The sequence below is a fragment of the Alexandromys fortis genome, unplaced genomic scaffold, assembly GCF_014885135.2.
Source record: "Alexandromys fortis isolate MF-2015 unplaced genomic scaffold, M_Fortis_MF-2015_v1.1 scaffold_27, whole genome shotgun sequence".
Taxonomy (NCBI): Eukaryota; Metazoa; Chordata; class Mammalia; order Rodentia; family Cricetidae; genus Alexandromys; species Alexandromys fortis.
Window position 1 is genome coordinate 1,133,296 of NW_026067952.1, and position 12,593 is coordinate 1,145,888.

At 44.9% G+C, this 12,593-nt stretch overlaps 1 protein-coding gene across 2 annotated transcripts in view; it reads right to left on the bottom strand.

The window, feature by feature from the left end:
- Positions 1-478: 478 nt before the first annotated feature.
- Positions 479-12,593, bottom strand: part of Arfgef2 (ADP ribosylation factor guanine nucleotide exchange factor 2) — an 81,230-nt gene continuing 69,115 nt past the window's right edge. For both annotated transcript variants that reach the window (XM_050151082.1, XM_050151081.1), the window contains exons 36-39: positions 9,758-9,926; positions 7,424-7,562; positions 4,509-4,626; positions 479-3,715 (exon numbers count right to left, since the gene is read on the bottom strand). In XM_050151082.1, the coding sequence (XP_050007039.1) occupies positions 3,539-3,715; positions 4,509-4,626; positions 7,424-7,562; positions 9,758-9,926 (603 nt within the window). In that variant the 3' untranslated portion in view covers positions 479-3,538. The remainder of the gene's footprint in view (positions 3,716-4,508; positions 4,627-7,423; positions 7,563-9,757; positions 9,927-12,593) is intronic.

Genomic DNA, 12,593 nt, shown 5'->3' on the forward strand with positions numbered 1-12,593 from the left:
TGTCTCCACCTTTATGTGTGTCCCAGGGGTCAGGCTCAGCTCACCAGCCATCTCCCCTGCCTGGAGCCAAGCCCCACCACCAGCGGGAATGACAAGTTTGTATCTGCTCTGGCAACAAACTCAACCCAGTCCAACCTATACGGCTTGACAGAATATAAAGTATGACATTAGGATCGGCTTTACTTTTTAAAACTTTATTGATTTTCCACCTGATCAAAGCATGGGGTATTTAATAGTATTATACATAATATTTTTACATAGAAAACTTTACATAGCATTTCATATTATATAATTCTGCTTTATTCTTTCAAAAATGTTTACATCCATTGGACAAGGAATGCTTTTCATTAAATTATCAATATTAAATGCACTTAATCATTGTGTATAGATGAAATCAAAGTAGCTAGTAACTAACTTTTAGGCATTTTCAAAGAGGAAAAACATACATTTGCACATAAAGAAATGTTTGATGCAAATATGCAAGATAAAATTTTTTAAAAAATGAGAACACTGAGAGAACCCACACACTTGATGAGTGTCATTTTCTGGGAGCAAGGATTTTCAGACGGAGTCATTCTTTATGATGCTCAGCTTTGGTTTTTTGTTTTGTTTTGTTTTTATGCTTCCCAAACCACAAAGCTGCTAGTAGACAACTCCAGCTTCATGTGAGCTTTAGCTGTGTCTACCCTCCCACAGACAATGAAACAGGGTTCAGGAGGATCCAGTGCCTACTGCCACCAGTATCCACTAGCACTGTAGCAACAAACACCTGAGTGGGGCGGCCACATCTGCATGTGCCAGCATGTTCTTTTATTAGTAGAAAGACAACTAAATATATAGCCATAATCACAAAAGAACAACAACAAAACTTTTTTTTGAAGGTGGTGTCTTTATAGTTTTTCTCATTTTTTTTTCCACAAAAGTCACCTGTTGGAGGAAAGTGTTGTGTTTACAGATATCACTATACAACTTTCCTAATGTCTGCTTTAGTTATACAGGATGAGGGAAGGTGTGCTTGACTCTAGGGCGCACACCAGACATGCGCACACCAGACATGGCATCCCCACTCTGTTTGCTGCTCAGATGCCAAAGCTGGTGATTTTCTTAACAGAACCGCTTGGAACTGCAGCTTGGGAACAGAAACTTCTTCAGAGACCAACACTTAAAGCATTCTGATAAAGAAATAAGGCCTTGGAAGATAAGCTGCTCTGCCCTTCCTCCTCTGCTGCAGCCGGGCGGCATCGGCCTTGAGGGTACACAGCTGTTCCCACTCTGCACTGATGTCCAGTGGGCTCAAGCTACATTTGCCATGACAAAGACCAGATTTGTTCATCACAAAGAATTTATACCGAATGGCTTGTTTCTGGAGGTCAGGGACACCACTGTCCACTGACAAGAAAAGTTACCCTGAATGGTTCTACACTGCTTTTAAAAGATCTATTGCTGTACAATTCAAATGCATCATTCAGAAAAATCAATCTTTTTACACAACAAAATGATAAAGAAATTCAAGCCCAGAAAAGTCAGTAAGAAAACACACTGACACACTCCCCACTCTGTAAGGGGCAAAAATTACAGAGGAGGCAGGGAACACTGGGGGCAAAGCGCTGGTGTAGACGGGTGGAATGTCACATGACAGGGGAGGAGAGCCACCAGCCAGGGACACAGCTCAGGCAGGATGCACCCACTGAACATAATGCATGTTCCCTGATTACATGTGTAGTACAAATACTGCAGGGACCACTGAGAGCTGAGGTCATGCTGAGTGGCAACACCAGGGAGGACATCTCAGGTGCAGGTTTGCGGTGCAGCAAAAGATGTAACAGACTCCAAGACACGTCAGTCACATGTGCTCACACTTGCACTTACACCAACATTCTCCCATAATCCCGCCCTGCGAGGTCATGGCCCTCTCAGCTGATGTGTTAGTAATGATCTCAACCTGCTACTTTTTTCTTTGGTAGAGAAATTAAAATACTTTTTGGGAAATAAAAGCATAAACACAAGTTCTGCTGGCCAAACTGAGCATGTGGCGAGGCTGTCAAAAACAAGAGAAAAAAACAGCAAAAGCACCAGGAATCCCTCTCTAGAAAGAAAAAAAAAGGGTCCAATTCCACAGACGCACTCCCAAGGGCTGACTAACTTCTAAGGCACCAGAGTTGACATAATACAACCCCAATTCGTAGGACTTGATGATGTAGGCAGAAGTCTGGATGTTTCCACTGCATTTCATGACATAGCTTAGCACTCAGTGCTGCCCCAGGTGAACAGTGGGGGAGGGCAGACAAGGAATCGTGTGTTGTCTTTTTCATGGGCTCCAGATCGATTAAGCTTCCTCTAGCTTTGCTGCTGTGGGTGTTGGGAGCGCTCAGAATTCTCTCTATGAGGTTCTGGGCATGACACCATTACTAGTGTAAGGACCCCAGAATCTAATCTCGCCAAAGACGCCAGCTCCTGGCTCTAGTTAACAGCTCTAGGTGCCACCCCGGCCACTGTCACAGTCCAGCTGTGCTGGCCCCACAGTAGCTCCAGTTCCACTCATGGCAGGGTGGGGGGCACTGCAGTGACCCTTATTACACTAAGTTACTGTCTCCTCCTCTGATGGTCCCTCTAACAGGGACGGCAAAGCAGCCACACTAGCAGCCGTCAGACACTCTGCTGAGGAAAAACTACAAAGGTTTACTCAAGGATAAACAAACTCTGGGTCAGGTGTTTCATTTTCATTACTATTTCATATTAGAGATTTCAGAGAGATGTGCAATGCATTCTGGAAAATTTATCTAGAAAATTTAATGGAACACTCACCCACAAATACTTCAAGGAAGGCTAACACCTTCATTAAATTCTTTTTTCCCTACAGACTTTGTCTCCCCACCTTACTAAAACAGGGAGCCATGAGGCACTACATTTTCTTCAAACCTTGCAAGCTTTTTACATCTACTAAGCTCTGCCTTTAATCAAATCTTCAATATAACTTTGTAAAATACTCTAGAAGTCACTCAGACAATAACAAAACATAAGAAATAACATTCTTTTCCCTACCTTTCTTAATCTAAATAGAATGACCCAAAACTGACACAAACATTCAAACTTCTCTAATACATTCAAATAACAAAACACCCAGCGTACTTAGACGGCAGTTAGCCTTACGAGGAATTTTATTAACACACTCTCCAATAAACACGAATGTATACAGCGATGTTCAGTACATCCAAGGAGAACGACTTCCTCCAACAAAACATTTATCGCCAGTCTTGGAACTCTGCGAGGAAACGGTGGTTTTCACAATGACAGATGTGATAGTTCTGTCAGCGAAACGGAACGACGGATGGAGAACTGACTCTCCATCACTCTGTTACTGGTATGCAATGGGTTAATGAGACACCGTGAGCCTCTGCTGGGGTCTCTGAGGAGGCCAATGTACAGGTCACCACTATCCAGGTCTGAACCCCAACAGGGTGGGTGGCTCCCTGTTTGCCAGCCAGGATGTCATGACGGATACTCTGCAGAACCATAGCAGTGACCGTGGGAGCCAGTGCTACCACGTCGATGACAGTGCTGCGGGCACTTGTGATGGCTCTTCTGGAATCCATATCTTATACACCAGGCCTATCCGCAGGAAGAACTTCCGGAGAACTGCTCGGAGCTCAGGGATCAGGTCAAACTGCATGATTTCACACAAGTAGGGGTAGTATACTGAAGCATGTGCTTTGAACTTGCAGTGGGAAAGCAGAAAGCCAAGTTAGACACGGAACATTTCTTTGGTTTTGCACCAGTTTTCCAAAGGTATTTATCTCAGTCTAAACAGCAATATTCAACAACACTGCTGCAGCTTTTTCTTATTATTAAAACTTTTAGCTGGGTGACGTGGCATATGACTAAGGCAGAAAGACTGCAGGTTCTGGGCCAGTCTGGGCTACATAGCAAGACCTCTCATGGCCAGGCAGTCGTAGCACACTCAGAAAACGAGATCTGGGTGTGACGCAGTTGGTAGAGTGCTTGCCTAGTTTGCATGGGGCCTTGAGTTCAATCCCGAACACCCCCAACACCACACAACTCAGTAAGTAAATAAATCTTTTTTTTTTTTTTTTCCTGGAACTCACTCTATAGACCAGGCTGCCTCTGCCTCCTGAGTGCTAGGATTAAAGACGTGTGCCACCACTGGCCAGCTTGTAAATAAGTCTTATAATACTGCAGAAGTAGAGGCAGAAGGATCAGGTGATCTTCAGCTCACAGGGAGTCCTAGGTTAGCCTGGGCTATATGAGGCCCTATCACAAAACACCCTCAACGAACCTGTCCATTTTAATGATACTGAGTTTTAGTTATAATAGTCTTGCTTCCCCAACAGCCACACACATGGTTCACACTTCATCCCTTCTCAGCTGGGAAAGGCCCTGTCATCAGAAGACACCCACTTTCCTAACGAGCTGTCTGCACAGTCATCTCAACTGGAGGAAAAGCACCTACCCCGACCAGAGTCTGCAAGAGACATTAGCATTCACTGTACCTTTTCGTCGTTAATTTTGAGGGTTTTGGTTAGGAGTAACAGCAGGAGATTCGTCCATGCTTCCCGATGGCTTTCAGAGTTCACAGTAGTGAAATAGGCAAGTGCTTCACTGCAAACCCTGGAATTAAGAGACAGTAGTTGGCATTTCACGTCCAGTGAAGAGTCAGATTCCTTCAGTACCCTACTAAATACCTACACTGGCTGTGCCAACCTGGGCAAACCACCAGGTCTTTATTTTTTCTGTCACATGAAAGCTTGGCTCTGGCAATGGCCAATGTGAAGCTTGGTCAGTCTGTAGCACACGAAGCACTGAGGACTTCTTCACTGTATATATTAACTGTCTCCCTTTTCACCCGTACGTGAAATTGCTCCAGACTTAAATGTTATGCGGCAGCCCAGACAAGAGATGCTAGGAGCCTATGCTTTAGGCTTGGTTTAATGACAAGGGTATGGAGAAAATAAGGCGGGAGAATTATGAGTTCAAACTAGCCAGTTTTCGCCGGGCGGTGGTGGCGCACGCCTTTAATCCTAGCACTCGGGAGGCAGAGGCAGGCGGATCTCTGTGAGTTCGAGACCAGCCTGGTCTACAAGAGCTAGTTCCAGGACAGGCTCCAAAGCTATAGAGAAACCCTGTCTCGAAAAACCAAAAAAAAAAAAAAAACCTAGCCAGTTTTCGGTGGTATATAGGGAGATTCTGTACCAAGGAAGGGTGGGGAAGAACCACTGTAGCTCCTTTAATCAAATAATTCTTTCAGTCAAGACTTAGTGCTGGGGTTGGTGGAACACACCCCCAACATTTAGGAGGCAGAGGAAGGAGACCAGGAGTTCAAGGTCACATCCTTGGCTACGGGGGGGGGGGGGGGGGGGGGGGGGGGGGGGGGAGAGGCAGCCTGGGCTACATGAGATCCTATTTCAAAAGATCAAACAAAAGTCTATTATAATATTCTCACTGTAAGATATCTGGAAAGGGTATAAAATTATTACTGTAAGAAAGGAGAAAGGAACTCCATTGTTTTAAAGGACACATGACAATATTTTACAGCTGATTTCTCCTCCTACATCTCTTTTTTGGGTGTGTGTGTGTCCATGTAATGCTAAGAAATGACCCTATGATGTCTACCACTGCACTATGTAGTCAGCCCCTCCTCCCCAAATAGCTGTCAATATTTCATTATAGGAATATACCAAAATCAAAATATTGAAAATTGATACACCCACTTGACAGTTAAGATCCACAGAATGATGTTTCTGTGTGCCACTACTAGTTGTGTTGGAGACTGCCACCTTAGCGCAGGGAGCCAATGATGTGTGTTACTGTAGATTTCAGAAGAGTAAAAGAAAACCTGGGAACTTGAGGTGCAGCTCAGTGGTAGAGAATGTACTTAGCCTGTCAAGGTCAAATTCACACCCCAGCATCAAAGAGAACTACGAAATATGAGGCTCAGCAGCCTTTTGGTAATGGCCAGGAAGTGGGTGGAAACTGGCCTGCAGTTTACATTGCTACACTGCTGTGTGCCGAACCTGCTAATTCTATGACCCTGTATCTTCCTGGAAAGAAGGAAGGACAGGATGTCAGGGCTGACAGCAACTCCTTGGACCTCCTCACAGGAGAAACCTACCCACCTGGGTACCAGCCAGAGCCAGGACTTCTATCATTCTCAGCACTCAGAGGTCAGAGAAACCTTTTACAGTTCAGGGAGGGGTTGGAATGCAGAGGAACAGCCCTGCCTACTCTGCTCAGGATTCTAGGATCTGAATGGATGAGGCAATAGAAGGAAGCCAATCACTGAGTGATGTTGAGTAGAAATTTCTCTCCTATGCTTTTGCATGTAATCCTGGCTGGCCTGCTACTCAAAGGGATCCACTTGCTTCTGCCTCCCAAGTTCAGGACAAAAACTGTGTGCCACCACACCTGGCTTTTTTTTTTTTTTTTTTTTAAATTTATTGTGTATGCAGTGTTCTGTCTATACATATGCCTGCAGGCCAGAAGATGGCACCAGATCTCATTCTAGGTGGTTGTGAGCCACTAGGTGGTTTCTGGGAACTGAACTTGGGACCTCTGGAAGAGCAGCCAGTGCTCTTAACTGTTGGGACATATTATTTTCAGGTGTGTGACTTTTGTTTATGCTGCATATGTTTAACTCTATGAAGCTGTGATTCTTTGCCTGTCTAAAACACCTGATGGTATAATAAAGTGATGAATGGACAATAGTGAGGCAGAAGCAAGGACAGGTGAGGGCTAGTGTTGTGATCTAGCTGCCCTCAACCCCCCCCTCAAAGACAGCTGAACTTCCTTGTGGTCTATAATTGACTAGGATGTTTGTGTTCTTTCTGGCCAGTGGTTTTCCATAGAAGCAGCAGAGGTTATAAAAGGCTTTAGCTGGGGTAAAATAAAGGTTGCTGTTTTTCCACCTGAAAAGAAGCCTCCGTGTCTTAATCCCAGCAACACCTCCCCCCCTCCCCCCAACACACCAGTTTCGGCATCCACGCCACGCTGGTGCAGCAGGCAGAGAGTAAAAATAGAAGGAGAAATCTGGGAGGAGAGGGAACCAGGAGCAAGAAAACAAGGAGAGGAGGACATCAGGGCCAGCCATCCAGCTACACAGCAAACCACAGAGAAAGTAGTAAAGGAAGGTCTACAGAAATAGAGAAAGAGAAAAGCCCAGAGGTCAAAGAAAGTCAGGATAATTTAAGATAAGAAAGGCTGGCAAGAAACAATCCCAGCTAAGGCCTCAAGTTTATAGCTAAGACTGAGCCTCCATGTGTGATTTATTTGGGAGCTGGGTGGCGGGCCCCTCAAAAAAAGTCAAAAGAGTAAAATACAACATTTAATCCCTGATCTATCGCTCTGGCCCTCTCCTATTTTTTTTAATTCACAGAATTATTATGTAAAATTAATGGGAAAACAATCTTACGTTAAAAGTCGCTGCTGTATTTCACCCCAAGAATCCCTGCGGTCCTCGTCGACATACATTCTAAACAAGATCCTCAAACAACAGGCCAAGCTGCTGGTTTCTTGTTTGAGAAGATTGGGTTTGGACTTGCCCTTGAAGCCTAGAGAGAAAAGGCAATCAGGTCAGCAGTGCACATTACCAGCCTGGACAGTTGAGATGCCATGGGAGAGGTAGTCCTCTAGTTAAGCAAGAAACCGTGAGGCAGATGGTGGTGATCATGACTCTCCAGCGTGACCTGTGCAGGTGTAGTGCTTCTTCCATTTAGTGTGACAAAGATGTCAGTCTCATCTCAGACCCAACAGCTCTCTTTTAAGAATTCTAGCACTCATGCCAGGCGGTGGTGGAGCACACAGCACTTGGGAGGCAGAGGCAGGTGGATCTCTGTGAGTTTGAGGCCAGCTTGGTCTACAAGAACTAGTTCCAGGACAGGCTCCAAAGCTGCAGAGAAACTCTGTCCCAAAAAAACAAAAAAGAAAAAAGAATTCTAGAGTTCAGGCTGGCAAGAGGGCCCAGTGAGAAAAGGCACTTACTGTGTAAGCCTGGAGACCTGAGTTGACTCCACAAAGTTGTCTTCTGACAGCCACAACACACATGCTATGGTATGTACATACCTTCATGTTATGCACAGACAATAGTTTTTAAATTTTAAGAAAGAATTTCCTTTAATCCCAGCACTTGGGAGGCAGAGAGAGGTGAATTTTTGTGAGTTCAAGTTCTAGGATAGCCAGGCCTACATAGAGAAAGCCCGTATCAAAAAAAAAAAAAAAAAAAAAAGATGTGGGATTCCTCTCTGTATGCTGTGAATACCATTGGTTAATAAAGAAACTAGTTTGGCCTGATAAGGCAGGTAGGCGGGGAAAACGAAACTGAATGCTGGAGAAAGGAGGCAGGGTCAGAGAGAAGCTATGTAGCCCTACCAGAGACAGACGCCAGAACATTACTGGTAAGCCACTGCCACATGGTGATACACAGATTAATGGAGATGGGTTAAATTTATATGTAAGAGTTAGCCAAGAAGAAGCTAAGATAATGGGTCAAGCAGTGATTTAGTTAATACAGTATCTGTGTGGTTATTTTGGGACTGAGCTGCCCCGCAGCTGGGAAAAAAAACTAAGATCCTTCCCTTCAACAGATGATGGATGATTTTGAAAGCACCATAGTTTTTTTAAAGTATAAAAATATGTTTTATACATATAATAGATAAAATATTAATGTAAAATTAATAATTACATTAATAATTAGAATTAACAAAATGTTAGTATATAAAATATTAATATATATAAAAGACAATCAGCCAGAGATGTGCCAATTACTCTGGACAAAACCTTCCCACAGGCAATGGGCATGGACAGCAGTCATTTAAGATGGGCAAGGTAGCACATGCCTTTAATCCCAGCACTCAAGGTAGAGGCAGACAGATCTTTGAGGTTCTACAGAGTGAGTTCCAGGATACCCAGGTCTACACAGAAAAACCCTGTACCCAAAACCAAACCAAACCCACTCAAAACAAACTAAACAACAACAACAAACCCTCAGAGTCAGGCCTAGTGGCCACAGCTGTAATCTTATCAGTCAGAAGGCTGAGACAGAGACTACCATGTGTTTCAGGTTGGACTGAGCTACTAGCAGGTTCTAGCGTGGCCTGGGCTCATAGCAAACAATTTTGTTTCGACAAAACAAGGTATCTGGGGAGAAGGTTAAGGGATCATAACAAAAGTCTGTAGAATGTTTTAGCAAAGTTCAGGATTGTAAGACACCTACAGTTTCTACCCCTGGAAAAATATATAAGTATCATATAGGCTGGTGAGACGGTTCCGTGGTCAAGAGCACTGGCTGCTCTTCCAGAGGACCCAGCTTAGCCGGGCGGTGGTGGCGCACGCCTTTAATCCCAGCACTTGGGAGGCAGAGGCGGGCGGATCTCTGTGAGTTCGAGACCAGCCTGGTCTACAAGAGCTAGTTCCAGGACAAGCTCCAAAACCACAGAGAAACCCTGTCTCGAAAAACAAACAAACAAACAAACAAAAACAAAAACAGAGGACCCAGCTTCAGTATCCAGCATCCACATGGAGGCTCACAGCTGACTACAACTCCATTCCGAGAGGATGCAGTGCCCTCTTCTGACCCCCTTGGACATCAGGCATGTGGTACACCAACATACATGCAGGTAAAATGCTCATACACATAAAAACAAACAATAAATTAAAACAATATTAACATCAGAACTCTCTCCAAAGACTTTAGCATTTTAGGATGGTGGCTGGTATGGCTTGTCACAAGCCTGTCTGTGTGCCTCACCTGCTCTCCAGAGAACAGTTCGCTGCTCATAGTTGGAATTGAAGGCCTTGGAGAACGAATGGGACTCCTGCAGGCAGTCCAACAGCTTGAAGAGGTGCTGGGAAGACATGAACTTGTACATGCCCTGATTCTCCGTCTCGATGTGGATATCTGCATCTAGTGTGTCTTGCTAAAGGGGAGAGACAAAACGGCTGAATGAAGACTTTAGCAGGTACTGAGGCATTATTAGGGCAGACAGACAAGACAGTCCATGTCTCTCAGAATCACTCTTGGAGTGCTTCCACTCAGAGTCTGTCTCTGGCTGCATCCTGAGGGGCTGTGTGGTGGCGGGCTCGGGACCCATGTTTCCAAGCTGTCAGTCAGTACTGTCTGCTGTGTAAGCAGGGAGTGTGCTTCAGTACCTCGCTACAACACTGTGCTTTCTCTTTTCAAATGCAATCAAAGTGGCAGATGGCCAGAGTCCCAAGCTAACAAAGACAGGGAGAGGAGAGCTAAGCCCATGGCTATTGGAGCTCAGTCAGATGACCACTCAAGCCCAGCGATGGCCTTAAGACTGGCTAAACATGTGTGCAGTGCTCCAAACTGTTAGTCAACATGCAGCCTGAAACCTGACACATGCTCAAGAGACTTTTATATTTCTGGAAATTTCTAGGAATTGGCCATCCTCCTCGTAAGAGGCTGAGGAGGAAAGACTGTAAAATATCCTAAGTTGATCTAAAACTCTGGAGCAGTTGTTGTCAAAACCCCAGCTGATGCCAGATGTGCTAACACACACCTACCTGCTATACCAGCTGAGACAGGATGATCAGGACTAGCCTGGGCTACCCAGTGAGTTCGAGGCTGAGCTGTACAGTGAGACCCTATTTTAAAGCAGATGCTAAACTCCATACAAGATTTGGATTGGTAGAGAAATCTTGAAAACATACAAGATTGGAGGGCTGACATTCCCAGCTTCTAAAACACTAAAAAGCTACAAGAATCAGGTTAGCGTTCCGCTGGCACACAGATGGTGATGAATTAAGCAGCATGGGGACACGGAAACAGGCTTTGTACTGATGGTAAAGTGGCTTCTGAGACAAATGCCAGGAAAGGAAAGACTGCATCCGTGCCGAGGGCGCAAGACCATCACACACCAGAGACAGAACTGGGTTCCCACCTTACACAGTACACAAGAACAAAGCATGTTTGAAGATGTAAGGACACCTCATGCAGAGCACCCTTTCTTTTGAGACAGGGTCTCTTTTATGTAGCTCTGGCCATCCTGAAACTCACTCTGTAGACCAGGCCAGCCTTGAATTCACAGAGCTCCTCCTGCCTCTGCCTCTAGAGTGCGACGATTAGAGGTGTGCACCTCTATATATCACTTATATAAACATCTTAAAACAGCTAGAAGGGGGCTCAGCAGTTAAAGAGCTCTGGCTGTAACTCACATGTTGGCTCACAACTGACTGTAACTCCAGTTCCAGGAGATCTAACGACCTCTCCTGGCCTCCTTGGGCAGCAGGCACTTTGTGCACAGATACATATGCAGACAAAACACCCATACAAATAAAATTAAAAAAAAAAAACTCTTAAAACATGGTTCTATAGCTAAGTATGGTGGGGTGCACCTGTAACCTTAGCACTGGGGATGTAAAGGCAGGAGATGGAACACAGCCCAGCCTAAGCTAGGAAGCAAGTTCAACGCCAGTCTTGGCAGACATGACAGCCTGTCTCAAAAAAACACAAACAAGCCAGGTAGTGGTGGCACACTCGTTGAATTGCAGCACTTGGGAGGCAGAGGCAGTGGATCTTTGAGTTTGAGGCCAGCCTGGTCTGCAGAGGGAGTTTTCTAGGACAGTCAAGACTACACAGAGAAACTCTGTCTTGAAAAAAATTAAAACCAAAACCAAAAACTGAAAACACACATAGAAAGGGAGAGGAGTTTCCGGTCATAACTGACAAGGAATGAGCATGTGTTATACACACATAACTTAAGAGTTTAACAGTAAAGCAGTAGTTATAAAATGGTCAAGTGTCCACCAAATCAGATGGTAGACTCTACTACTGTTAAAGACACCATATGAGGGGTGGAGATGGGACTTTTTTTTTGTTTTTTTTTTTTTTTTGTTTTGTTTTTCGAGACAGGGTTTCTCTGTGGTTTTGGAGCCTGTCCTGGAACTAGCTCTTGTAGACCAGGCTGGTCTTGAACTCACAGAGATCCGCCCGCTTCTGCCTCCCGAGTGCTGGGATTAAAGGCGTGTGCCACCACCGCCCGGTGACATTTTTCTTTTTTAGTGAGTAAGAGTACTGCTGTGTAGTGGCCTGTTTTAGCTTCCGCAGCACTAGGATTACAGGCAAGCACCGCCACACCCAGTATTAGTCATAATGGCCAGAGTGAGTAATTGTGCTATGGAATGGCCACAGCAGAATGTTATGTGGCCATATGTCAAAGAGATACTGCTGTGCTGTGTAATACAAATGAACTCAAAACTCCCTGCTAAATTAAAGGATCACACCCCAAAGTTCACACTCTGTACTCTTTATATGAGATGCTCTCAACAGGCAAATCCAGAGACAGAAAAGCCGATGACTCGTAGGGTCAGAAAGAGGGATGACGGGGACTGCTGATGGCCACGGTACTGTTTTCACAGGAAAACATTCTCAAGTGACAGTGTCTGCACGCCTTTGTAAAAACAAAGGACTGGACTGCTTAGCTTAAAAAAATGAAAAGGACAGAACGTGCAGCTGTGTTAAATTCAGCAGTTCTTATCCACTTAGGTGGCAACAGGGCTGAGGCTCTGCCTGGTTACAGGTTGCTGGCTGACTGCAGCCCCTCACTCAGAGCACGCTAGCC